The following is a 25969-nucleotide window of genomic DNA, read 5'->3' on the forward strand; positions in this document are numbered from 1 at the left end:
AAAAAAATGAGATTCTAAAATAATAGAAAATAAAAGCTTTCAGATTCATTTTTAATATTTTTAATAAATATAACACAAAGAAAAGTGTTAAAACCCCAAATTCTCCATGTTAGTTTTGTAACACTTGCTCCCAGTTATGAAGTCTTACAAGGGAACTATTACAATAATCACAAATCAGTTCAAGAATACAATACTAGGTTCCCTTCTGAGAGACCTCCTTAACTGTGCTGTAAGCTCTTTTACTGCCATGGGTGACAGAGGTGTTAACAAAGAGCCAAATCAGAAACTAAACTTTTCCTTTTGTGAAGAAGAGACTGAGAATGAAGGGCAGAAGACAGTACAAGAGAGTGGGGAGGCCCAGAGCCCGAGTCCGGAGAAGGGTGAGGCCCAGGACTCGGTGGCTTCCCCAACTCCCCTCAGCAACATAAAGGAATGCGACACATCTCAGGAGAGAGCTGAGGGAAGCCCAGATCCACTTCTCCGGACTCCAGAGTCAGCCGCTCCCAAATGTCCTGCTACACCAGTACAGACAGACAAAAGGAGCAGGCTGCCACATGGCGACAGCCCCTCCACTCCCAAGGGCCTGGTGAGCCAGCCAGAGATTTCTTCAGCAGGGAAGTTTCCCTCCCGAAGCTCTAAGCATTTGAGACACATGCTTGTTCCCCTCATGGATGAGACAACCTCACTGGCTCTGGTTAATATTAATCCATTCACCCCAGAGTCCTATAGAAAATCATTCCTTCAAGGCAAGAGGAAGACCCGAGGAGATGTTGAGGAAGCTGACGCAGAGGAAGGCAGATTAGAACAAGGGCTGCCTGCCAAGAAAAGTGTTCTACGAGAAACTAACATGGCTTCCCGCTATGAAAAGGAATTCTTGGAGGTAGAAAAAATCGGGGTTGGGGAATTTGGTACGGTCTACAAGTGCATTAAGAGGCTGGATGGATGTGTTTATGCAATAAAGCGCTCTACGAAACCTTTTACAGGATTGTCAAATGAGAATTTGACTTTGCATGAGGTTTATGCTCACGCAGTGCTTGGGCATCACCCTCATGTGGTACGTTACTATTCCTCTTGGGCAGAAGACGACCATGTGATCATTCAGAATGAATATTGCAATGGTGGGAGTTTGCAAGCTGCTATATCTGAAAACACCAAGTCTGGTAATCATTTCCAAGAACCGAAACTCAAAGACATTCTTCTACAGATTTCCTTGGGGCTTAAGTACATCCACAACTCTGGCATGGTACACCTGGACATCAAACCTAGTAACATCTTCATTTGCCATAAAATGCAAAGTGACTCTCCTGGAGTCCCAGAAGAGGTTGAAAATGAAGCCGATTGGTTTCTCTCTGCCTGTGTGATATATAAAATTGGTGACCTGGGTCATGTGACATCAATAAGCAAACCTAAAGTAGAAGAAGGAGATATTCGCTTCCTGGCTAATGAAATTTTGCAAGAGGATTATGAACACCTTTCCAAAGCAGACGTGTTCGCATTGGGATTAACTATCGCAGTGGCTGCAGGAGCGGAGGCACTGCCCACCAATGGCAGCGCCTGGCATCATATTCGCAAGGGCAACTTTCCAGATGTTCCTCAGGAGCTCTCAGAAGACTTTCACAATTTGCTCAAGAAAATGATCCACCCTGAGCCAGCAGAGAGACCTTCTGCAGCAGCTCTGGCCAGAAATCGAGTTCTTCGGCCTTCCCTGGGGAAAACAGAGGAGCTCCAGAAGCAGCTGAACTTGGAAAAGTCCAAGATAGCCATACTGGAAAGGGAACTGAGAGAAACCCAGCAGGCCCAGTCTCCTACAGGAGACACCCACCACAGTGACCCTGGGACCTCTGGGGCTCACACAGAATCGAGAAGCAAAAAACGCCTGGTAGGAGGAAAGAGTGCAAAGTCTTCAAGCTTCACCTGTGGGGACTCTTCCCCATAAGAACTCATTTCATACCAGGCTGCCTTGTACCACACAGACCCCTGAAACAGATACTGAACATCCAAATCCCCCTGTTACAAGAAGGAAAAATTCACCAATTTGAGTGCCCAAAGACTTCAAAAGCCACCTTCACTTAGTATTTACAGTTAAGATCATAAAGCTACTAAGGGTCTTATCAGCAGTGGTCCCAGGTGTACTGATTGGCAGACATTTTTCTTCCCTGTTATATTCCTAATGCCTCCTATCAATAACTTACTCTCAAATTTTCTGATGAACAATGAGAAAATGGCCTCTAAAGTGGAAGAAAGGAATAACGTTTGGCTTGGCCTGTGGACTAAGAAATTTCCAAGGGCCCCAGGGACTCCTGGGATGTACATAGAAAGGAATAATATTTGGCTTTGAGTTGAAGTAACAGCTTACAAAAAATGTTCCTGGAATTCAACAGTGCTTCCCAAGTTATATAATGCTATTCCTAAAAGTGAATTCCCATCCTTTTGAGCAAGCTGTTTTCTGGATGGTGGTATTCTCTGATACTGTATTTGTTAAATTAATGGCCATATTATGTATAATTAGGACATCCCTGAACTGGTTAACTTGTGAAAGAAAAACAGGAGGTAGAGGTTCCAGGAAGTTTGATATCACTGCTCTATTTGTCTTAACCATCTTGTGGCTGTTGTAATTGGTTTGGATTTTTCTGGATACCAATAATTTCTCTTGATTTTAGCAGAATTTGGCTTTGCTTCTGTGATTTTAGCATATTTTATCCAAATCCTTTTTCTGTATACATTTTCATAGGAATTTGTAAATAAAGGTTTTTATCTTTTCCAAAGCCAAAAAAAAAAAAAAAAAAAAAGAATACAATACTAAGACTAGGTATAATGCTAAGAACATAATGCCAAAATTTGTTTTGTTTCACCCTTAAAACAAAAGGATAGAGTTAAAGATTGTCATCTGCTGAATAAAGCATCTATTTTCAGTTAAGTAGGACTAATGGAGGGGCAGACATCTCCCCTTACTTGGTCAATAGTCTGGAGTTTGTGTTGATGGGGACTATAGTGATCTTAATTTGGTTGCTTTTAAAAGCATTTTTATTTTTATAAGTTGTATGTGAAGTAATTTTAACACAAATTATACTTGTTAAGCAGTCTCTGCATGTACTGGTAACTCCCTTTCTTATTTTTTTGCTCTCTGTGTTGCCATTAGTTGCAACTTTTAAAATATTTTTTTCCTGCTATATTGCTAAATAATGGAGCGTTTTGGAAACTGAAGATTCATTTTTCTCTCGTAGCACCAGCACTGACCACAGCACATACACATGCTTTTCTGCTGTAGTTATATGTTGGTTTTTTTCAGATCAGTTTCCAAGATTTACATGGAGTGACCAGGTCATTTGTATTTGTAACTGATCTCTATAGTATATTGTTAATATTCTCTCTGGCACAATTTCCCATTTTCTGGAGTTAGTAATTATTTTGTGGGTTTTTCTGTATCTTTGTATCCATCATTGATTAAACTCTTGCTTCTCCAGATGTGTGAATATTCTCTCAGTATGTTGAGCATCATGAGAGACTTTACCACTTTTATTAGCAATTTCTCACTTGGAGTCTTTTGTCTTATGTAAATATGGGTTCAGCCTTGGATTCCTGTTATGAGCAAGTGTACCTTTTGCCTCTCTTGGTTGGATGTCCTGCTTCCTGGGCAGATTTGCTCTTTTTTGTTCTACCAGTATCTTACTTATATTTTACCACATATATGTAAAATATTTTTTAACACAGCAGAAAATGTCTTTATTCTACTCTAACCCCTGACTGATATTCTGATAGGGTATCACAGTCTGGTTGGAAATACTTCTGTCAGAATTTTAAAAGTATATCTCCTTTAGTCTTCTAGCTTTCAGTTTTGCTATTAGGGTATTTTCTCAAGGGATTCTGTGTTTTTAGTGTTGTAAAATGTCAAAAGGCTGTATCTTTGACAGTGTCCTTTATATCAATTCTTCTGGGTGCTTATGACCTTTTTTGGGAGGAGTAGTAACTGGGGATTGAACTCGGGGGTACTTGAGTACTGAGCCACATTCTCAGCCCTATTTTGTATATTATTTAGAGACAGAGTCTCACGGAGTTGCTTAGCACCTTGCTGTTACTGAGGCTGGGTTTGAACTCCTGATCCTCCTGCCTCAGCATCCCAAGCCTCTGGGATTAAAGTCATGTGCCACCATGCTTGGTTACTTATGACCCTTTTTAATCAGGAAATTCATGTCTACCAGTTCTGGAAATTTTCTTTAATTATTCTGTTTATGAATTCATTCCATTCTGGTGCTATACATGGAACTTCTAATGTCTTGAACTAATATAGGTTGTTCTTTTAACTTTGCTTTCTGTAATATTTTCCATTTCTGTCTTTTCATCCTTCTTTCTTAGCCATTCCTTCCATAGAGTTTTGGATTACTGCTATCATGTTTTTAATCTCCATCTTTTTATCCAAATACTTTTTTCTTGTAATATGCTTTTTTTTATGTTTTAAAATATATCTTTATTTATTGTAAACAAATGGGATACATGTTGTTTCTCTATTTGTACATGGAGTCCAGGAATACCATTTGTGTAATCATAAATTTACATAGGGTAATGTTGTTTGATTCATTCTGTTATTTTTTCCCCTCCCCCCCACCCCTCCCACCCCTCTTTTCCCTCTACACAGTCCTTCCTTCCTCCATTCTTACCACCCTCCTTATCCCTAACCCTAAACCAAACCCTAATCCTAATGCTAACCCCTCCCACACCCCATTATATGTCCTCATCCGCTTATCAGCGAGATCATTCGTCCTTTAGTTTTTTGAGATTGGCTTATCTCACTTAGCATGATATTCTCCAATTTCATCCATTTGCCTGCAAATGCCATAATTTTATCATTCTTCATGGCGGAGTAATATTCCATTGTATATATATGCCACAGTTTCTTTATCCATTCATCAACTGAAGGGCATCTAGGTTGGTTCCACAATCTGGCTATGGTGAATTGACCAGCTATGAACATTGATGTAGCTGTATCTCTGTAGTATGCTGATTTTAAGTCCTTTGGGTATAGGCCAAGGAGTGGGATAGCTGGGTCAAATGGTGGTTAAATTCCAAGCTTTCTGAGGAATCTCCATACTGCTTTCCAGAGTGGCTGCACTAATTTGCTACCCCACCAGCAATGTATGAGTGTACCTTTTTCCCCACATCCTCGCCAACACCTGTTGTTGCTTGTGTTCTTGATAATCGCCATTCTAATTGGGGTGAGATGGAATCTTAGGGTAGTTTTGATTTGCATTTCTCTTATTACTAGAGATGTTGAACATTTTTCATATATCTGTTGATTGCTTGTACATCTTCTGTGAAGTGTCTGTTCATTTCCTTAGCCCATTTGTTGATTGGATTATTTGTATTCTTGGTGTAGAGTTTTTTGAGTTCTTTATAGATTCTGGAAATCAGCGCTCTATCTGAAGTATGAGTGGCAAAGATATTCTCCCACTTTGTAGGCTCTCTCTTCACATTACTGATAGTTTCCTTTGCTGAGAGAAAGCTTTTTAGTTTGAATCTATCCCAGTTGCTGATTCTTGCTTTTATTTCGTGTGCTATAGGAGTCCTGTAAAGGAAGTCTGATCCTAAGCCGACAAGTTGAAGATTTGGACCTACTTTTTCTTCTATAATTTTCAGGGCCTCTGGTCTGATTCCGAGGTCCTTGATCCATTTTGAGTTGAGTTTTGTGCAGGGTGAGAGATAGGGGTTTAATTTCATTCTGTTGCATATGGTTTTCCAATTCTCCCAGCACCATTTGTTGAAGAGGCTATCTTTTCTCCATTGCATATTTTTGGCCCCTTTGTCTAGTATGAGAAAATTGTATTTATTTGGGTTTGTGTCCGTGTCCTCTATTCTATACCATTGATCTACCTGTCTATTTTGGTACCAATACCATGCCATTTTTTTTACTATTGCTTTGTAATAGTGTCAAAGATCTGGTATTGCGATACCCCTGCTTCGCTCTTTCTACTGAGGAATGCTTTAGGTATTCTGGGTTTTTTATTCTTCCCGATGAATTTCATAATTGCTTGCTCTATTTCTGTAAGGCACATCATTGGGATTTTTTAATTTTAATTAAAAATCATAAATTTACATAGGGTAATGTTGTTTGATTCATTCTGTTATTTTTTCCCTTCCCTCACCCCTCCCACCCCTCTTTTCCCTCTATACAGTCCTTCCTTCCTCCATTTTTACCACCCTCCTTATCCCTAATCCTAAACCTAACCCTAACCCTAACGCTAACCCCTCCTACCCCCCCTTATATGTCCTCATCCGCTTATCAGCGAGATCATTTGTCTGTTAGTTTTTTGAGATTGGCTTATCTCACTTAGCATGATATTCTCCAATTTCATCCATTTGCCTGCAAATGCCATAATTTTATCATTCTTCATGGCGGAGTAATATTCCATTGTATATATGTGACACAGTTTCTTTATCCATTCATCAACTGAAGGGCATCTAGGTTGGTTCCACAATCTGGCTATGGTGAATTGACCAGCTATGAACATTGATGTGGCTGTATCTCTGTAGTATGTTGATTTTAAGTCCTTTGAGTATAGGCCAAGGAGTGGGATAGCTGGGTCAAACAGTGGTTCCATTCCAAGCTTTCTGAGGAATCTCCATACTGCTTTCCAGAGTGGCTGCACTAATTTGCAGCCCCACCAGCAATGTATGAGTGTACCTTTTTCCCCACATCCTCGCCAACACATGTTGTTGCTTGTGTTCTTGATAATCACCATTCTAATTGGTGTGAGATGAAATCTTAGGATAGTTTTGATTTGCATTTCTCTTATTACTAGAGATGTTGAACATTTTTTCATATATCTGTTGATTGCTTGTACATCATCTTCTGTGAAGTGTCTGTTCATTTCTGGAAATCCATATGCAACAGAATGAAACTAAATCACTATCTCTCACCCTGCACAAAACTCAACTCAAAATGGATCAAGGACCTCGGAATCAGACCAGAGACCTTGCATTTTATAGAAGAAAAAGTAGGTCCAAACCTTCAACTTGTTGGCTTAGGATCAGACTTCCTTAACAGGACTCCCATAGCACAAGAAATAAAAGCTAGAATCAACCACTGGGATAGAGTCAAACTAAAAAGCTTTCTCTCAAAAAGGAAACTATCAGTAATGTGAAGAGAGAGCCTACAGAGTGGGAGAATATCTTTGCCACTCATACTTCAGATAGAGCGCTAATTTCCAGAATCTATAAAGAACTCAAAAAACTCTGCATCATTGGGATTTTAATTGAAATTGCATTGATCTGTATAGCACTTTAGGTAGAATGGCCATTTTGACAATATTAATTCTGCCTATCCAAGAACATGGGAGATCTTTCCATCTTCTAAGGTTTTCTTTAATTTCTTTCTTTAGTGTTCTGTAGTTCTCATTGTAGAGGTCTTTCACCTCTTTTGTGAGATTGATTCCAAAGTATTTTATTTTTTTCGAGGCTATTGTGAATGGGGTAGTTTTCCTAATTTCTCTTTCTGAAGATTCATCACTTACGCATAAAAATGCATTGGATTTATGGGCATTGATCTTGTAACCTGCTACTTTACTGAATTCACTTATGAGTTCTGAGAGTTTTCTGGTGGAATTTCCAGGTTCCTCTAAATATATAATCATGTCATCAGCGAACAGGGATAGTTTGAGTTCTTCTTTTTCAATTTGTATCCCTTTAATTTCCTTGGTCTGTCTAATTGCTCTGGCTAGAGTTTTCAGGACGATGTTGAATTGAAGTGGTGAAAGAGGGAATCCCTGCCTTGTTCCAGTTTTTAGGGGGAATGCTTTCAGTTTTTCACCATTTAGAATGATATTAGCCATGGGCTTAGCATAGATGGCCTTTACAATGTTAAGGAATGTTCCCACAACCCCAATTTTTTCTAGTGTTTTGAGCATGAAGGGATGCTGTAGTTTATTGAATGCTTTTTCTGTATCTATCAAAATAATCATGTGATTCTTAACTTTATGTCTGTTGATATGGTGAATGACATTTATTGATTTCCGGATGTTGAACCAACCTTGCATCCCTGGGATAAAACCCACTTGTTCATGGTGCACTATCTTTTTAATATGTTTTTGTATGCAATTTGCTAAGATTTTGTTGAAAATTTTTGTGTCGATGTTCATTAAGGATATTGGTCTGAAATTTTCTTTCCTCGATGTGTCTGTCTGATTTAGGTATCAGGGTGATATTTGCTTCATAGAATGAGCTTGGGAGGGTTTCCTCCTCTTCTATTTTATGGAATACTTTGAGAAGTATTGGAATGAGATCTTCTTTAAAGGCTTTGTAGAACTTGGCTGAGAACCCATCTGGTCCCGGACTTTTCTTTGTTGGTAGGCTTTTGATGCCCTCTTCTATTTCATTGCTTGAAACTGATTTATTTAATTTGTGTATGTCCTCCTAGTTCAGTTTAGGTAATTCATATGTCTCTAGAAACTTGTTGATATCTTTGAGGTTTTCTGTTTTGTTGGAGTATAGATTTTCAAAATAGCTTCTAATTATGTTTTGTATTTCACTCGTGTCTGTTGTGATATTTCCTTGTTCATTCCAAATTTTAGTAATTTGAGTTTTCTCCCTCTTTCTCTTTGTCAGTGTGGCTAAGGGTTTATCAATTTTGTTTATTTTTCAAAGAACAACTATTTGTTTTGTTAATTTTTCCGATTGTTTCTTTTGTTTCAATTTTGTTGATTTCGGCTCTGATTTTAACTATTTCCTGTCTTCTACTACTTTTGGTGTTGGTCTGCTCTTCTTTTTCTAGGGCTTTGAGCTGTAGTGTTAAGTCGTTTATTTGTTGATTTCTACTTCTTTTGTTGAATGTGCCCCATGAAATAAATCTTCCTCTAAGTACTGCTTTCATAGTGTCCCAGAGATTTTGATATGATGTGTCTTTTGTTCTCGTTTACTTCTAAGAATTTTTTTATTTCCCTCCTGATGTCTTCTGTTATCCATTCATCATATAATAGTGTATTATTTAATCTCCAGGTATTGGAGAAGTTTCTGTTTTTTATTCTGTCATTTATTTCTAATTTGAATCCATTATGATCTGATAGAGTACAAGGTAGTATCTCTATCTTCTTGTATTTGCTAACAGTAGCTTTGTGGCATAAAACATGGTCTATTTTAGAGAAGGATCCATGTGCTGCTGAGAAGAAAGTGTATTCATTCTTTGTTGGATGGTATATTCTATATAAGTCGGTTAAGTCTAAATTGTTGATTGTGTTATTGAGATCTATGGTTTCTTTTTTTTTTTTTTTTTTTTTTTTTTTTTTAAACAAATGGGATACATGTTGTTTCTCTGTTTGTACATGGCGTAAAGGCATACCATTTGTGTAATCATAAATTTACATAGAGCAATGTTGTTTGATTCATTCTGTTATTTTTTTCCCTTCCCCCCACCCCTCCCACCCCTCTTTACCCTCTATACAGTAGTTCCTTCCTCTATACTTGCCCCCCTCCCTAACCCTAACTCTAACCCTTCCCTCCCCCCCATTATGTGTCAACCTCCACTTATTAGCGATATCATTCGTCCTTTGGCTTTTTGAGATTGGCTTATCTCACTTAGCATGATATTCTCCAATTTCATCCATTTGCCTGCAAATGTCATAATTTTATCATTCTTTATGGCTGAGTAATATTCCATAGTATATATATACCACAGTTTCTTTATCCACTCATCAATTGAAGGGCATCTAGGTTGGTTCCACAGTCTGGCTATTGTGAATTGAGCAGCTATGAACATTGATGTGGCTGTATTTCTGTAGTATGCAGATTTTAAGTCCTTTGGGTATAGGCCAAGGAGTGGGATAGCTGGGTCAAATGGTGGTTCCATTCCAAGTTTTCTAAGGAATCTCCACACTGCTTTCCATAGCGGCTGCACTAATTTGCAGCCCCACCAGCAGTGTATGAGTGTACCTTTCTCCCCACATCCTCGCCAACACCTGTTGTTGCTCGTATTCTTGATAATCGCCATTCTAATTGGGGTGAGATGGAACCTTAGGGTGGTTTTGATTTGCATTTCTCTTATTACTAGAGATGTTGAACATTTTTCCATATGTTTGTTGATTGCTTGTAGATCTTCTTCTGTGAAGTGTCTATTCATTTCCTTAGCCCATTTGTTGACTGGACTGTTTGAATTCTTGGAGTAGAGTTTTTTGAGTTCTTTATAGATTCTGGAGATTAGTGCTCTATCTGAAGTATGATTGGCAAAGATATTCTCCCACTCTGTAGGCTCTTTCTTCGCATTGCTGATAGTTTCCTTTGCTGAGAGAAAGCTTTTTAGTTTGAATCTATCCCAGTGGTTGATTCTAGCTTTTATTTCTTGTGCTATGGGAGTCCTGTTAAGGAAGTCTGGTCCTAGACCAACAAGATGAAGATTTGGACCTACTTTTTCTTCTATAATCTGCAGGGTCTCTGGTCTGATTCCGAGGTCCTTAATCCATTTTGAGTTTAGTTTCGTGCATGGTGAGAGATATGGGTTTAGTTTCATTCTGTTGCATATGGATTTCCAATTCTCCCAGCACCATTTGTTGAAGAGGCTATCTTTTCTCCATTGCATATTTTTGGCCCCTTTGTCTAGTATGAGAAAATTGTATTTATTTGGGTTTGTGTCCGTGTCCTCTATTCTGTACCATTGATCTACCTTTCTATTTTGGTACCAATACCATGCCGTTTTTGTTACTATTGCTTTGTAGTAGAGTTGAAGATCTGGTATTGCAATACCCCCTGTTTCACTCTTCCTGCTAAGGATTGCTTTAGCTATTCTGGGTTTCTTATTCTTCCAGATGAATTTCATAATTGCCTGCTCTATTTCTGTAAGGTACGTCATTGGGATTTTAATTGGAATTGCATTGAATTTGTATAGCACTTTAGGTAGTATGGCCATTTTGACAATATTAATTCTTCCTATCCAAGAACATGGAAGATCTTTCCATCTTCTAAGGTGTTCTTTAATTTCTTTCTTTAGTGTTGTATAGTTCTCATTGTAGAGGTCTTTCACCTCTTTTGTGAGATTGATTCCCAAGTATTTTATTTTTTTCGAGGCTATTGTGAATGGGGTAGTTTTCCTAATTTCTCTTTCTGAAGATTCATCACTTATGTATAAAAATGCGTTGGATTTATGGGCATTGATCTTGTAACCTGCTACTTTACTGAAATCACTTATGAGTTCTAAGAGTTTTCTGGTGGAATTTCCGGGTTCCTCTAAATATATAATCATGTCATCAGCGAACAGGGATAGTTTGAGTTCTTCTTTTCCAATTCGTATCCCTTTAATTTCTTTGGTTTGTCTAATTGCTCTGGCCAGAGTCTCAAGAACGATGTTGAATAGAAGTGGTGAAAGAGGGCATCCCTGCCTTGTTCCAGTTTTTAGGGGGAATGCTTTCAGCTTTTCACCATTTAGAATGATATTAGCCATGGGCTTAGCATAAATGGCCTTTACAATATTAAGGAATGTTCCCACTATCCCTATTTGTTCTAGTGTTTTGAGCATGAAGGGGTGCTGAATTTTATCAAATGCTTTTTTCTGCGTCTATTGAAATAATCATGTGATTCTTGACTTTAAGTCTATTAATATGGTGAATTACGTTTATTGATTTCCTGATGTTGAACCAACCTTGCATCCCTGGGATGAAACCCACTTGATCATGGTGCACTATCTTTTTAATATGTTTTTGTATGCGATTTGCTAAAATTTTGTTGAGAATTTTTGCGTCGATGTTCATTAAGGATATTGGTCTGAAATTTTCTTTCCTTGATGAGTCTCTGTCTGGTTTAGGTATCAGTGTGATATTGGCTTCATAGAATGAGTTTGGGAGGGTTCCCTCCTCTTCTATTTTATGGAATACTTTGAGAAGTATTGGAATGAGCTCTTCCTTAAAGGTTTTGTAGAACTCGGCTGAGAACCCATCTGGTCCCGGACTTTTCTTTGTTGGTAGGCTTTTGATGACTTCTTCTATTTCAGTACTTGAAATTGGTCTATTTAAATTGTTTATGTCCTCCTCATTCAGTTTAGGCAATTCATATGTCTCTAGAAACCTGTTGATGTCTTCGAAATTTTCTATTTTGTTGGAGTATAGATTTTCAAAATAGCTTCTAATTATGTTTTGTATTTCCATCCTGTCTGTAGTGATATTTCCTTGTTCATTCCGAATTTTAGTGATTTGGGTTTTCTCTCGTCTTCTCTTTGTTAGTGTGGCTAAAGGTTTATCAATTTTGTTTATTTTTTCGTAGAACCAACTATTTATTTTGTCAATTTTTTGTATTGTTTCTTTTGTTTCAATTTCATTGATTTCAGCTCTGAGTTTAACAATTTCCTGTCTTCTACTACTTTTGGTGCTGTTCTGTTCTTCTTTTTCTAAGGCTTTGAGCTGTAGTGTTAGGTTGTTTATTTGTTGAGTTTTACTTCTTTTATTAAATGCGCTCCATGAAATAAATTTCCCTCTAAGTACTGCTTTCATAGTGTCCCAGAGGTTTTGATATGATGTTTCTTTGTTCTCATTTACCTCTAAGAATTTTTTAATTTCCTTCTTAATATCTTCTGTTATCCATTCATCATATAATAGCATATTGTTTAACCTCCAGATGTTGTAATAGTTTCTGTGTTTTACTCTTTCATTTATTTCTAACTTCAATCCATTATGATCTGATAGAATACATGCTAGTGTCTCTATCTTCTTGTATTTGCTAACATTAGCTTTGTGGCATAATATATGGTCTATTTTAGAGAAGGATCCATGTGCTGCTGAGAAGAAAGTGTATTCACTCTTGGTTGGATGGAATATTCTATAAATGTCCGTTAAGTCTAAATTATTGATTGTGTTGTTGAGATCTATGGTTTCTTTGCTCAATTTTTGTCTGGAAGATCTGTCCAGTGGTGAGAGCGGCGTGTTAAAATCACCTAGTATTATTGTGTTGTGGTCTATTTGGTTTCTGAAATTGAGAAGGATTTGTTTGACATACATAGATGAGCCACTGTTTGGGGCATAGATGTTTATGATTGTTATATCTTGCTGATTTATGCTTCCCTTAAGCAGTATGAAATGACCTTCTTTATCCCTTCTGACTAACTTTGGCTTGAAGTCCACATTATCGGAAATGAGGATGGATACTCCAGCTTTTTTGCTGAGTCCATGTGCATGGTATGTTTTTCCCCATCCTTTCACCTTTAATCTATGGGTATCTTTTTCTATGAGGTGAGTCTCTTGCAGGCAACATATTGTTGGATCTTTCTTTTTAATCCAGTCTGCCAGTCTATGTCTTTTGATTGATGAATTCAGGCCATTAACGTTCAGGGTTATTATAGAGAAATGATTTGGTTTCCCGGTCATTTGGTTCATTTTTAAAATTTTGTTTATTTATTTGTTTGACACAACTTGTTTCCTCCTTTATTTGACAATTCCTTTAGGATAATTCCTCCCTTTGCTGATTTGCTTCTTTGTTTTTCATCTCTTCCTCATGGAATATTTTGTTGAGAATGTTCTGTAATGCTGGCTTTCTTTTTGTAAATTCTTTTAGCTTTTGTTTATCATGGAAGGATTTTATTTCATCGTCAAATTTGAAGGTAAGTTTTGCTGGGTATAAGATTCTTGGTTGGCATCCATTTTCTTTCAGGGCTTGAAAAATGTTGTTCCAGGACCTTCTAGCTTTTAGGGTCTGGATTGAAAAATCTGCTGATATGCGTATTGGTTTCCCCCTGAATGTAATTTGGTTCTTTTCTCTCACAGCCTTTAAAATTCTGTCTTTATTTTGTATGTTAGGTATTTTCATTATAATGTGCCTTGGTGTGGGTCTGTTGTAATTTTGTGTATTTGGAGTCCTGTAAGCCTCTTGAACTTGATTTTCCATTTCATTCTTCAGATTTGGGAAATTTTCTGATATTATTTCATTGAATAGGTTGTTCATTCCTTTGGCTTGTTTCTCTAGGCCTTCCTCAATCCCAATAATTCTTAAATTTGGCCTTTTCATGATATCCCATAGTTCTTGTAGATTCTGTTCATGATTTCTTACCATCTTCTCTGTTTGTTCAGCTTTGTTTTCAAGGTTAAATATTTTGTCTTCAATGTCTGAGGTTCTGTCTTCCAGGTGTTCTATCCTATTGGATATGCTTTCTATGGAGTTCTTAATTTGGTTTATTGTTTCCTTCATGTCAAGGATTTCTGTTTGGTTTTTTTTCAATATCTCTAACTCTTTATTGAAATGATCTTTTGCTTCCTGTATTTGCTCTTTTAACTGTCGATTGGTGCGATCAATCAATGCTTGCATTTGCTCTTTCATCTCATCATTCAATGCTTGCATTTGCTCTTTCATCTCCTCGTTTGCTTCTCTGATCATTTTAATTATGTACATTCTGAACTCCTTTTCTGTCATTTCTTCTGCCATGCTGTCATTGGGTTTTATTGATGTAACATCTAGATTTGTTTGCAGCATTTTCTTTCCTTGTTTTCTCATGTTGTTCAGATATCAGTGGACCGCTGAGATATTGCAGATTTCCTCTGTTGATTTACAATGACCCTGAAGATTTCTATATATATCCCCTCTTAGCCTTCAGTAGGCTGAAGTCTTGGAGGAGGTTGATAATGCGGTGCTCCACAAGGAAGCTGCCTCTCTAGGAGTAGTGGCCTTCAGGTGGGGTATATTCCCTGCTAGTGGGCAGAGGTGCCTCCACTTGTTGACCAATGGTCATCCAAAGGGGACCTAGGCTGTGGGCTGAGGCAAGGCCTGTTTGGGCCTGAGCCTCTGGTTTTACTGTCCTTGTGGGAAACCTCACCCAGCAGGGAAGACTCACCCGGTGGGGAGGTCTCGCTGGTCAGTTTCCTCCTAGAGGTTCCCCTCAATTTACATCTACTGCCTGGGCTGGGCTGCCTTCCTCTGCAAAGTTTCCAGGGGCCCGGCCCTACCTCCTGGGCCTGGGAGCCTCACCCTTCGCAGATGAATCTCCTTAGGCTGCCCCTCCTCAGAGAATTTGCCCATAGGCCTGGAACCTTCGCTCCGCCCTAAGCCTGTCTCTGTGCGGCTCTTCCACCCAGAAGCCTCCTAGATCCTGGGACCCTGTTCTGCACCTAATCGCCTGGCTGCGTGGCCCCTCCTCTGAGCAGCCACCTGTGGCCCCGAACAATCGCTCTGAGTCCCAGAGACCCGCCACAGGCCTCTTCCTCCAGACAGCTGCCCAGTATGCCGGTGCGGTCACTAGGAGTCCAAGAAACTCACTTCGTGCCTCCTCCTCCCACCAACCACCCGTAGCCCGGGGCAATCAATCACTCCGAGTCGAAGTGACCCTGCCCGTTCCTCCTCCTTCTCCAGATAACCCCCCGGGTGTTCAGGAGCAGTCCCTCTGAGTGGCTCTGAATCCACGTGACCCGCTGCACGGGTCCTCTGGGCCACCGCCCGGAGCTCTGGTGTGGTCCTTCAAGACCAAGCGTCCCACCACGCTTCTCCTCCAGGCAGCCCCCCTGTGTTCAGGAGCTGTCACTTTAAGACCAAATAACTCACCACTCGCCTTCTCCTCTGAGCAGCCGCCTGGAGCGCTAATGCAGTCACTGCGAGTCCAAAGGACCCGCCGCGCTCCTTCTCCTCCTTCTCCTACTCCTCCGGGCAGGCCCCGGGGTTCAGAAGTGGTCAGGGTCCAAACAGCTCGCCACGCAGCCCCTTCTCTGGCAACCGCCTGTAGTTCCCGTATAGTCGCCCGAATCCAAGCGGCTGCTCCTCTTCCTCCTCGTCCTCAGGGCAGGCCCCGGGGTTCAGAAGCGTTGTTCTGATTCCAAACAGCTCGCCGCGCGGCTTCTCCTCTGGCAACCGCCTGCAGCTCTGGCGCAGTCTCTCTGAATCCAAGTGGCCACGCTCCTCTCCTCCTCCTCAGGGCAGGCCCCGGTGTCCTGAGTCCACACAGTTCTCCCGGCCTCTCCTCCCCCGGGCAGCCGCCGGAGCCCCAGTGGCTGTTCCGAGTCCCAGCGCTGTGCCGACCGGCCTCCTCTATGGCGCTCCAGCGGGGGGAGGGGCGTCTCGCCGGCAGTTCTACTTCACAAAGTTTCCTGCGTTCTGGGACCCCCGTCCCATCCGGGATGCCCCCCCAGGGGGTGAGAGTCACCCGGCTACTTTGAGTTGGTCCCAAGCGTCTCAATATCTCCTCTCTTGAATCCTGAGTTCTGGAGCAACACGTAATGCAGCCACCCTCTAGGCCGCCATCTTGAAAACCCCGAGATCTATGGTTTCTTTATTCAATTTTTGCTTGGACGATCTATCCAGCGGTGAGAGAGGTGTGTTAAAATCACCTAGTATTATTGTTTTGTGGTCTATTTGATTTCTGGAATTGAGAAGGATTTGTTTGACGTACATGGATGAGTCAATGTTTGGGGCATAGATATTTATGATTGTTATGTCTTGCTGATTTATGCTTCCCTTAAGCAGTATGTAATGTCCATCTTTATCCCTTCTGACTAGTTTTGGCTTGAAGTCCACATTATCTGAAATGAGGATGGATACTCCAGCTTTTTTGCTGTGTCCGTGTGCATGGTATGTTTTTTCCCATCCTTTCACCTTTAGTCTATGGGTATCTCTTTCTATGAGATGAGTCTCTTGCTGGCAGCATATTGTTGGATTTTTCTTTTTAATCCAATCTGCCAGTCTATGTCTTTTGATTGATGAGTTCAGGCCATTAACATTCAGGGTTATTATTGTGATATGATTGGTATTCCCAGTCATTTGACTCATTTTTGTTTTTTGACATGATTTGGTTTCTCCTTTATTTGGCTATTCCTTTAGGCTAGTTCCTCCCGTTGCTGATTTGCATCGTTGTTTTTCATCTCTTCCTCATGGAATATTTTGGTGAGAATGTTCTGTAATGCTGGCTTTCTTTTTGTAAATTCCTTTAGCTTTTGTTTATCATGGAAGGATCTTATTTCATCGTCAAATCTGAAAGTAAGTTTTGATGGGTATAAGATTCTTGGTTGGCATCCATTTTCTTTCAGGGCATGGTAAATGTTGTTCCAGGCCCTTCTAGCTTTTAGGGTCTGGATTGAAAAATCTGCTGATATCCGTATTGGTTTCCCCTTGAATGTAATTTGATTCTTTTCTCTCGCGGCCTTTAAAATTCTGTCTTTATTTTGTATGTTAGGTTTTTCATAATAATGTGCCTTGGTGTGGGTCTGTTGTAATTTTGCATATTTGGAGTCCTATAAGCCTCTTGTATTTGGTTTTCCATTTCATTCTTCAGATTTGGGAAATTTTCTGATATTATATCATTGAATAGATTGTTCATTCCTTTGGTTTGTTTCTCTAAGCCTTCCTCAATCCCAATAATTCTTAAATTTGGCCTTTTCATGATATCCCATAATTCTTGTAGATTCTTTTCATGATTTCTTACCATCTTCTCTGTTTGGTCAACTTTGTTTTCAAGATTAAATATTTTTTCTTCAATATCTGAGGTTCTATCTTCCAGGTGTTCTATTCTATTGTTTATGCTTTCTATGGAGTTTTTAACTTGTTTTTTTGTTTCCTTCATTTCAACAATTTCTGTTTGTTTTTTTTTCAATATGTCTAACTCTTTATTGAAATGATCTCTTGCTTCCTATATTTGCTCTTTTAACTGTTGATTGGTGTGAACATTTAATGCCTGCATTTGCTCTTTCATCTCCTCCTTCAATGCCTGCATTTGCTCTTTCATCTCGTTTGCTTCCCTGATTGTTTTAATTATGTACATTCTGAACTCCCTTTCTGACATTTCTTCTGCTGTGCTGTCATTGAGTTTTATTGATATAATATCTAGGTTTGTTTTGGACATTTTCTTCCCTTGTTTTCTCATATTGGTCAGATGTCAGTGGGACTCTGAGATATTGCAGATTTCCTCTATTGGCTTATAGTGTTCCTGTAGATTTCCAGTGTATCACCTCCCAGCTTTCAGTAGCCTGAAGTCTTGGAGGAACTTGATAATGCAGTGCTTCCACAGAAAGCTGCCCCTAGCTTGCTACTGGTTCCAGGTGTTGGAGCTGGCTCTGTGTGGAAAGGCTCTCATTGGGGGGCCTACTCTGAGAAGCTGTCCGTGTGGGAGGAGCCCACTGCCTGAGTGTGCAGGGCTGCCTGGGGAAGACTCTAACTGCCCTGGCCTACTCTGATAAGCCACCCTTATCCAGGCCTGCTGCCCAGGCCGAGCTTCACCTGGTGGGGGAGACTCACCCTGTGCCTCTATTTTAGTCTGAGTCTCTCAATGCCTCCCCTTCTTTTTTTTTTTTTTTTTTTGTTATGTTTTGTTTTGTGTTTTTGTGGTGCTGGGGATTGCCTCCCCTTCTTGAATCCTGGGTTCTGGAGCAACTGGAGATGCAGTCACCGTCTAGTCTGCCAACTTGGATCCTCTGTAATATGCCTTATATTATAGATTCTTATGCTTTGGGGGTAAAGAATATATTCAGTATTATTGTTAACAATACAGCCAAGAGGTTACCTAAACTTTCTCTTGAAATATTTGTAATAAGTGGCACTTGAATTGTGTAATATTCCTCTAAGAGTTTAGATGTGGATATGAATGTGCAGGGCATAGCACATCCGTACAAAGTGAGATTAGTACAGGTGAATACAACTGAATGTCTGGTTTCACAGTTATTCCTCTTAAGTGTGAGGTATTGCATACAGATGGCATATAGATAGTAAACCCACAGGACCCACTCACTATAACCAGTGAGAACCTGAAGTCATCTTACCTCTTTATAATCTAGTTGTTGATACTTTTCTGGGATCAGTCACCTCTGCTAAATACATTCACTTTGGTCTCCTTCAGGAGGTGAGTATTCCTTTGCTATCATCTTAAATAATTACTTACATTAGTTTTTAATATTCTTGATTATACGTTGAAATATCCTTCATGAGGGATAGAAAACTTTTTTTTTTTCTGAAAGGTGCAGTCATATTATTTTCTATTGATAGAAAACCACTGAACTCAAGGAACTTTATGAGTCTTAGCATTCAATGACCCCTCCTCAGCTTGTATACTTTTTTCACTAGCGCCAGACTAGTATTTGTTTTATGCCATAAGATTAACACTAACTTTGGACAAGTTACGTGAAAACTACAACTGTTTACCCAAGTAGAGTAGACTATGAAGACATACTAAAATTGTCTTACTGCTTTGCCATGCATACAAATATTCATAGCTCATATTTTTAGAACATTTGCTTAATATTTACTACTTGGGAAAAAAAATTTCCAATTAACTAGCTATCATTTATATCCATAATGAAAAATCTGGGCATTTGTTAGAAATCCACATGTTTACCCAATATGAATTTTTGCTAATTTTGTGGGTTTGGGATGATATCAATGTAAAATATAGTGGGTAATTTAATTCTGTTTGTTGTTCACATTCTACTTCTCTATGGAAATAAAAAAATTTATCCCTGTGGTCATATATGTTAGTAAGATGTTCAACTATCTCAGGAAGTATTGATAGAAATAGATTTGGACCATGTTCCACCTGGGTGTCTTATTTGGACAAAAGGTACTCCAGTTAATGGATTGGATCTATTTTGTGGAGCCTTCGGGAATTTACATGATTCTGAAAGCTTTGTGTCTGCATGACAGAAGAGCAGTCTAGAAATTTTGGCAAGACTTGTCCTGCCAAAAAATTTGAGTTCTCAGCATGGTAGCTTGTACTCCCAGAATCAGGTCAATTCCATCTCTTGAGTATCCAATCTGTGCTATCAGCTTGAAAGAGCAGATCGCTTTCTCTTTCTGTTCCTGTCTACCACCCAGAGTATGTATTCCAGAATCCATATAATATGGGCTTCTATAGCTGGAATTCATTTAGGATGCTTAGAATTCTAATGTGCACTGGAGAGCTAAAGACACTAATTGTACCTGAATTCCTGGGGAGGTTTATTCAATTTCTTTAATAAGTGATTCTATTTTGGACTGTGCCACAATGTCTGGTCAGGATCACTGTTACAAATATCAAGATCTTTCAGGGATGCAACAGCTTCTGGTCTAAGAAGCCCAAATGACTATGATTGGAAGAATCCCCACTGCCACAACCCAGGTTTTTGTTTCTCTTCTCCCACATCTAGCTCTTCCTCTCTTTTACTCATTATTGTTCTTTTTCTTTCTTTGTTGTTCTCTTTGTATACTCTGATTTCCATAATATATCACAAGCCCAAGACCTTCACTTTACATTTGTCCTTATCTTCAAAACTGGTAAATACTACAATCTTTTGTTTATCTAATGCTGAATGAGGTGTTTTGCAATCTGTTGTCTAATTCAATCATCACAACAACCTTGCAAAATAATATTCTTTTTTTCCATCCATGATCAATGTGTGTTAGAACGAATGTTTTGTGTGTATGTGTGTGTGTGTGTATGCACAACAGAGTGATTTGTGTAGACCATTTTCATTTGAAATACCACCTTTAAATTATGAAAAACCATAGAATGTCTATGAGAAAAATCTTAGACAGTAATCACTTAGACCTTATTTTAATTTGTGTTTCTCAGAATAATGGAAGTTTCATCTTTATGCAAACAATTTTAAAAAGTTTATGTTAAATTAGATGTCCCAAAATAAAGGAAAATCACAAAGAAGACAGAGTATGGAGATTTATCATATAGAATGAGCATTTTTGTGATTTCTACCTCCTTCTTTGTGGATACCTTTATTAAATAATAAGGTATTGCATCTGCTGTTTTTAGGTAGTGCTGCTTACATTGTTTTAGGAAAGAGTTGTCAGTATGAAAATCAAAAGCAGACACATCATTTTAAATCTCGCAATTAGGTATATGCTTGTCAGCAGCATGGTCGTGGCCTCTTTGATAGTGTGGGTAATGTATGTTTTCTTCTCAGCTTACTGAGGCTGTGGTAATGGAAGCTAAGCTCAAACATCAAAGAAAAGAGGTTTTCCTTTGTAAGAAAACATCATTACATTTTCACACCATTAGGGTGATAGAAGTATAGCATCTCCTCTGCATGAAGTAGATGTTTTTGATTATGTTTTTTTTTTTTAACTTGTAGACTAAGAGGCATATAGTGTTGATCATTACTTGTATATGTATCAATACCACAATGCCCCAAATAATGCCTACTGATTCACTCATTAACATTTTTAGGCAAGGATGGGATGTTAAAGAACTCACTAATTGAAACTCGTTTTAATTAATTATTAGCAGTTACTTAGGCATAGCAGCATTTAATTTTCTGTCTTTTAAATGACACTCCCTTGAAAGCATGAAGCATACCTCATGATAGCCTCATAAAAGTCAGCCTCAGCAATTATTAAAGTGAGGACATCAGGCAATTTAATCTCCAACTGAAATCACCATGAGATGCAGAGGAATGACAGGAATGCCTATTATTCTACTTTTCTCTGTATTGTTAGCAAACCATTTTACTAAGTAAAGGGTACATGTTCTTTAGAACCTGAGTTTACTGAAGGAAAAGCTTTACTTGCATAAGACTGACATTGCCAAAATACTGTAGTTGAGTGCAGGTGAACGAAATGTACCTGAACTGTATAGGTATTATGTTCATTCTTGTTCACATAACTTCACTTTGAACAATGTGCTGTACTCAAGATAGCACTGCAAAAATGCTGATGATAATGATAAATCATCCCAAATCCACAAGAGGAAAAATAAAATTTCATCTACCACAGTATTTCACACATCTCAAAAGATGGCAGAGTGTAGAACATAAGCCATTCCATAGGAAACAAAAACAGCAAAAGAGGAAACATATTTTAGTGGTTAAGGCTTTTTCTGATTTTTGAAACTCATTCATCTCCTTGTTACAGCTGCTGAGAAGGCAGCAAGGCCACAATGGTAGTCTGAGCTACTGTCATTTATTTGATTTCACCTACAATATTCCTCAGCTTAAATAATGACATCACAAAAATATTAGCAGCTGTCACTGAGTTGACAGTTGCCTATTAACATACTTGAGATAATATAGTGTTAACTACAGAAACTTCGAGCACATTGTAAAAATGACATTGTTCTAGTATCTCCAGTTTAAAAAAAAAGATTTAGTTTTACTTTGATGTTGATTTTTCAGAATTACATAAAGTTAGCCCAAATACTGATATAAATCAGGAAATCATGTTATTCTGAATATATTATCTTCTAATGACAGTATAAAATAGTTCATTACTTCAGTGTTGTTCTCCCAGTGATTTGATAATTTGTTGCTAATCATCCTGGTGACAATAGAAGCAAAGTTAAAAGAAAATATTCATATTTAGTCCAACAACAGATGTATTTCTGGTTTTCAGGTGTACTTGGATCTGATTTATTTTTGTGCTACTGTTTTTCCTTTATCTTTCTTTTTACTCCTTTGCACAAATTGCTGCTTATTTCCTTTTCCTACTGATGTGGTCTTCAGATAATTGGTAATCCCAGTGTTATTTGGCACAGAAAGATAAAAATAGATCAATGAAGCAGAATATGATCCAGAAATACCCTACTAAATAACAAGAATTTAGTGCATGACAGATTCAGTTCAACTGGAAAATAGTGGTTTACTTAACAAAGGGTTCTGGTACAATTGGCTACCCATTTGGGAGAGAATAAGTTTAGAAGTGTACCTTCCATTTATACACAGACTTCATGAGGTTAAAAAGTAAAAAACAAACATTAAAAATCTTAGAATGGGTTGGAGGTAAAGCCTAGTAGTAGAGCACTTGTCTGGCATGTGTGAGGCCCTGGATTCAATCCCTAGCACTGAAAAAAAAAATAAATTGAAATTCAAATGAGAGAAAAAACTATCAATATCTGTCATGAACAGAATTTTGAAATAATAAACAGAACTCTAAATAATAAAAACCTATTTTATTTTAGTTAGCTTCCTTGGAGCTGTGACCAAAATATCCTACAAGTACAACTTATCCTACAAGTACAACTTAGAGGAGGAAAAGTTTACTTAGGGTTCACAGTTTCAGAGGTCTCAGTGTGTAGATGGTCACCTCCATTTATTTAGGCTCAAGGTGAGACAGAACTTCATGGATGCAGGGCACTGAGAAAGGAAGCTGTGAGAAAGTGGGGTGGGGAAGAGAAGGCAGGAAGAGACCCTTCCAGGGTATGTCCTCAGTGACCCACCTTTTCCAGCCATGTGCCACCTGACTATAGTTACCACTCAGTCCATTCAAACTAGGATGGACTGATTAGGTTACAGTTCTTGCAATCCAATAATTTCACCTTTGAATATTTTTGCATCAACAGGAGCTTTTGGAAGACATCTCATATCCAAACTGTAACATCCCTATTAAAAATGTACACAAAGATTTAACTCTGTAATTGATAGAAGAACAAATCTAAATGATTAATCACATTTGTCAAGGATCTAAAGTTCACTACTTGGACAATGCAATTTAAAGTAACAGGGAAATATCACTTATACCATTAGATGGTGCCATTTTAAAAGAACAATTCCATCTACTGTGATGAGGGGATGGAGACAGGGGAGCTCTCACATATTGCTGGTGAAATGTGACTCAGTACAGTCTGGAACTGTCTACTAAATACAGAGATACACATACCTTTGAATCAGCAGACCTGTTCCTGGGAATTGAGCCCTTAGAAATAAAAGCATGGGTGCATAAGATTTACATACAAGGGGTTTATTGCTGGAATATTTGTAGTGGGAACAAATTGGAAACAAATTGAGTGATTGTGAATAGAGTAATGACCAAATATATCACAGAACATCCTTTCAATGGAATATTGTGTTTCAATAAGAAGTATAGATTGGACCTTTGTTAGTTAACTTGAAAAACTTTCAAGTAAGAAGAGCAAGAAGACATAAAGTGGGTATGACAGTCTCAATTTTAAGAAACAAACACCAACCTAAAAATTTCCAAATCCCTAGGTAGGTGGCTATGTTTTTCTTATATTTTTCTTTTGGTATGGAGAGGGGTATGGACATCTCACAACAAGGTGCTAACCTTAAGAGGTGAAAAGTGTGATAATGAAAAACATGAACTTTGTGGCGAGGTTTTCTACATCCAAGTCCTGTCTATGGAATTTACTGTCTGTGGAGAAGATGACCATTTAAAATGCTTGTTTTCTCTCTTTTAGAATGGGATGATGCTTGTTATGGTCTGGATGTGAGGTGTCCCCCAAAAAGTTCACGTGTGAGACAATTCGAGAAGGTGTGTGGGACAAATGATTGGTTATAGGATTAGCTTAATCAGTGAATTAATCCCTGATGGGTTTAACTAGTGGTAACTGGAGGCAGGTGGGGTGTGGCTGGAGGAAGCAGTTCATTGGGGGCGTGGCTACGGGTATATATTTTGTATCTGGAGAGAGGAGTCTCTGTTTTCTGATTATCATGGGACCTGCTTCCCACTGCCACACTCTTTTGCCATGGTGTTCTGCTTCATCCTGTGCCTCAAGGAAAGGAGCTGGCCTTCTCTGGAGGGAGACCTCTGAAACAGTGAGCCTTCTAACAAACTTTTCCTCTCCTCAAGTTGTTCTGGTTGTTTTCAGTCACAGCAGTGAAAAAGCTGACTAAAACAATGCTTCAGTTACTTCTTTGGGTTGTTGTAATAAGAATGAGTTACGTATATATGTGACACTTTAAAACCATGCTGATCATATGGTGCTATCAGCTTATGGGATGGATGTGTATGTGTGTCGGGGGAATAGAGAGAGAAGAGTAAACAAAGAAAAAACTGCACCAAAGACAGGAAAGAAATCATCAAGAGTTCTCTTCTGAAATGACTTGTTCTTCTGAAATGTTCTTCTTTTCTTTTGGGTGCCCAACATTGTTATCTAACTATGTTTTTCACCAGCCTGTCCTTCATTTCCAGCACTATGTCTAAATCCCTGTCCCCTGGTTCATATAGATGGATGCACCAGGGACAGGAATACCTGCATAATGAACTGGAGTTGACCTTTCAAGAGCATGGACTAATTGAAACTTTAATCCAAACTCACTGGATAATTACTCCATGTTTCTGACCACTTTGGCTGCAGAAACAGCTTGTTTTTTTTTTTTTTTTTTCCTTTAAACATCATTAGGGCCACTCTTGCTCCTTTGTTTGGTCATTGGCTGGGATTGGTGGGGAAGGGCAAACAGAGATGTTACTTTAACCTGATGTTTTCATTTCTTTCTTCACAGAGCCTATTCTTAAGTCTGATTTATTGTCATTTTTTAAGGATACAATTCTTTAGGGATCTCTTGAATTTCTGTAACGTTTGAAAGCAAAGGCATTGCTTCCTCTCTATTTGCCCTAATTCTTTCCAAGGATTTTGGTATAATAAATAGTCTTAGAAGAAGCGTCTTCCTCTGGGGCAAAGAGCACATTTTCTAACAAATAATTATGAAAAATTGGAGGTTTCTAAAGTTAGTATTCCTCAGATGTGACACAAACACACACTACGTATAGCATATGCCAGAGCCCCTACACATTATCTTGAGGGACTTGGGAATAAGAACATGAAGCTCATGGTGCTTGCTATGTCATGAATAATACGTTCTTTGACACAAGAGCTTCATGTCTTCTGCCAATGTCTATAAACCTGTGACAGGCTAACTTGTTGTTTTGGACATAGGGAAAAGTGTCAGATTTCTTTACCGTTCTTAATAATACTCACTATAAAATATTATTGTACTTTAGAGATGAGATGATATGGGTAAAGCGCTCATATTACCAAGCTCTAAGGAACAACGTTAAGATCGTAACAAAATGGCCGGTTTTCTCAGGAAGAGTATGGTTTATACTTTGAAGGAAAATTTGAATTTTAAAAACATTTAAATTCTTGTGTTGTTGCAGGGCAGTGTAATACACCCTAAGGTAGGCTTAATTTTTAATAAGTAAAACCTTACTGTTACTCAACTCCGGTGGTCACACCTAACTGCCCACAAGACTTGGAAATGTGTGATTTTTGTTTTGGGGAGGGGTGCCTACATAAATTTTTCTTAGTTCGTAAGTATAAGAGAATGGATGTTGGGGCACAACTTGCAATCAAACTGGTTACTTAGGCTGTAAAGTAACCTCT

General features: G+C 38.7%; 1 protein-coding gene across 1 annotated transcript; it reads left to right on the top strand.

The window, feature by feature from the left end:
• The first annotated feature begins 239 nt into the window (after positions 1-239).
• LOC306667027 (wee1-like protein kinase 2) lies at positions 240-2487 on the top strand. The gene has a single exon (XM_079149252.1). It carries the CDS (start codon positions 248-250, stop codon positions 1934-1936), a length of 1689 nt encoding a protein of 562 aa, XP_079005378.1. The 5' UTR covers positions 240-247; the 3' UTR covers positions 1937-2487.
• The last annotated feature ends 23482 nt before the right edge of the window (positions 2488-25969 follow it).

The sequence above is a fragment of the Sciurus vulgaris genome, assembly GCF_902686455.1.
Source record: "Sciurus vulgaris genome assembly, chromosome: 8".
Classification (NCBI taxonomy): domain Eukaryota; kingdom Metazoa; phylum Chordata; class Mammalia; order Rodentia; family Sciuridae; genus Sciurus; species Sciurus vulgaris.

Bases quoted from the DNA above. Each gene is read 5' to 3' on its own strand.
- LOC306667027 (XM_079149252.1), top strand. From the start codon at position 248: ATGGGTGACAGAGGTGTTAACAAAGAGCCAAATCAGAAACTAAACTTT.